Source organism: Chiloscyllium plagiosum, chromosome 24 (assembly GCF_004010195.1).
Source record: "Chiloscyllium plagiosum isolate BGI_BamShark_2017 chromosome 24, ASM401019v2, whole genome shotgun sequence".
Lineage (NCBI taxonomy): Eukaryota > Metazoa > Chordata > Chondrichthyes > Orectolobiformes > Hemiscylliidae > Chiloscyllium > Chiloscyllium plagiosum.
In genome coordinates, this window is record NC_057733.1 from 37907710 (window position 1) to 37910372 (window position 2663).

General features: G+C 38.3%; 1 protein-coding gene across 3 annotated transcripts in view; it reads left to right on the forward strand.

The window, feature by feature from the left end:
- LOC122562199 overlaps positions 1 to 2663 on the forward strand; it is a 28648-nt gene that overhangs the window by 13115 nt on the left and 12870 nt on the right. For all 3 annotated transcript variants that reach the window (XM_043714872.1, XM_043714870.1, XM_043714871.1), the window contains one exon: positions 455 to 479. In XM_043714872.1, the coding sequence (XP_043570807.1) occupies positions 455 to 479 (25 nt within the window). The remainder of the gene's footprint in view (positions 1 to 454; positions 480 to 2663) is intronic.

Consider the following 2663-nt stretch of genomic DNA (forward strand, 5'->3'; position numbering starts at 1 on the left):
ACAACCGAGTGTTACAAGGGGACATAAATTTAAGGTGAAGGTCTGGAAGGTATGGGGAGATGTCAGGGGTGGGTTCTTTACCCAGAGAGTGGTGGGGGCATGGAATGCGCTGCCTGTGGGAGTGGTAGAGTCAAAATCTTTGGTGACCTTTAAGCGGCAATTGGATAGGTACATGGATGGGTGCTTAAGCTAGGACAAATGTTCGGCACAACATCGTGGGCTGAAGGGCCTGTTCTGTGCTGTATTGTTCTATGTTCTATGTTCTATGTTCTATTCCTCTATTTGTTTTAAATGAGATATCAAGCAGATTAATTTAAATGAATTGATGTATAATGAACACTGAAAATGATATTTTTATTTTGGTCAGTTTTTTAGTCAGTCTTTTATTTGTAAATCCTGTGCAATGCTCAGAAATTGCTTAACGTGCAATTGCAATTTGTTTTCTTTTCCCTAGTTCCGACTCTGTCTCAAGTCAGAAGGTAGGACACCGTTAGTATTTGGTGTAATGTGTGTTGTGTTTATTTGTTGACCACACTGACAGAATTTTGATATAATGAGATATGAAGTCTTTATTTCCCATCAGTGAGCATCTAAAATATAAATGCTTGATGCTGGCTAAGTTCTAAGTAGTTTTCTGTCAAGAACTAAAGTGACTGATGTTGGTGCAAAACCTGTATTTCTTTGGAAGAGTATGATTTCTGATAAAAAGTAGAGCTGATCATATCATCCCTGAACTATCAGCTTCTCAAAATAGTCTATAAAAATCCAATTGATCTCATAACCCTAATGGGAAAAATGTACTGTAACTTGACCCCTATCATTCCAATAATCAACGTTAATGAATAATGGAACAATTTTATCTCTGGGATGATTAATTCACCTGACTTCGATCACCATCTAAAATAAAAGAAACTGCAATGTCAGGACACTGAATATAGGAGCAGATTGACATTTTAGAAAATTTCATAATGGGTGAAAGGTTTATGGGAAGAGGGCAGGAAAGTGGCGTTGAGGCTGAGATGAGAGTATCCATAATCATATTGAGTTGTGGAGCAGGACTGGGGTTTGAATTATCTACTTCTGCTCAGAATTCTGCAGAGATATCATGGCTGGTAAACATAGGCAAAGAGGAACAAATTCTGTGGATAAAGAATCCGAAGCACAAGGGTGGAATGAGATGACTGTCTCACAGTTCTTTCGCATTGTGGTGATCATTGTTGTCGACTGCAGTTATTCTCAATTCTTCAAAGCTACACTTAAATGAATCCCTTAAGATGTAAAAGAGAAGGGAATTTTCTCTGGAGTGAGTTCTGTCAAGGAGTGCTTTGGAGATGAATGGGATTGAATTTTTACCATATGTTTAAAAATCTTTAATTATGTGTTATCTGTAATTAATTTGGTTTATTCTGTTTTATCTTCTTTTGTGTAGCATATATTTTAATGTTAAAACTGAATCTGCAGCATTGTGTATTTGTGTTTCAGTGAATTACCATCTCATTGAAATCAGAAAAAACAAGATAGGATTTATCAAGCAATGATTTCAGAGTTCGATCTTGATTATCGAGAAGTATCATCACCTGCAATCATAACAATACTTAGTCCTGACACTGTCTTCACTAGAAAGATGATACTTTGAGGTAGAAGATAGAATTTAAGGATATCAGTGACATCTTTCAGTATTTATCAGCTGATTAGTGCAGGAAGAGTGTTCTTTCCAATCCTAAAATGCCATTTCTCCAATTCAAAAGTATACTTTTCTCCAGACACACAGGAGAAACTAATAGGAGAAGTCTTCAGGAAGCACAGAGAGCTGCAGGAATCCAGGCAAATTTTCACAAAGCTTTAGGTCCCACAGGTACAAAGTAAATGAGGGGTGTGAGAGCATCATGGTTTTGTCACTGGATTAGCAACCCAGAGGCCTGGACTAATGTCCTGGAAACATGAGTTCCCACCATGGCAACTTATATTAAATATATAAATTTATATTAAATATATAAATTCAAAACATAATATAAAACCTATAGAACAACTTCCTTTACCTGGCTTCATGTGATTTCAGACACACAGTAAAATGGCTCATTCTTAACTGTTTTCTGTTGTAATGAAGGAACAGGAAATAAATGTAGGTCTTACCAGCCAAACATGAACTTTAGAAGAGCATTGATGTACTCAGGAATACTGCTGTTACTGTACGTACAGCTCAATTATCGATAGCGACTGGGTTTGAGGTCATGTTTTGAATACTTGCTGTGATAAATTGCATGAAAGTTTACATCTCGCCCACCTTCCTTCATTTATACAGAGTCATAGAGATGTACGGCATGGAAACAGACCCTTCGGTCCAACCCGTCCATGCCGACCCGATATCCCAACCCAAACTAGTCCCGCCTGCCAGCTCCCAGCCCATATCCCTTCAAACCGTTCCTATTCATATACCCATCCAAATGCCTCTTAAATGTTGCAATTGTACCAGCCTCCACCACATCCTCTGGCAGCTCATTCCATACATGTACCACCTTCTGCATGAAAATGTTGCCCCTTAGGTCTCTTTTATATCTTTCCCCTCTCACCCTAAACCTATGCCCCCTAGTTCTGGACTCCCCGACCCCAGGGAAAAGTCTTTGTCTATTTATCCTATCCATGCCCCTCATAATTTTGTAAAC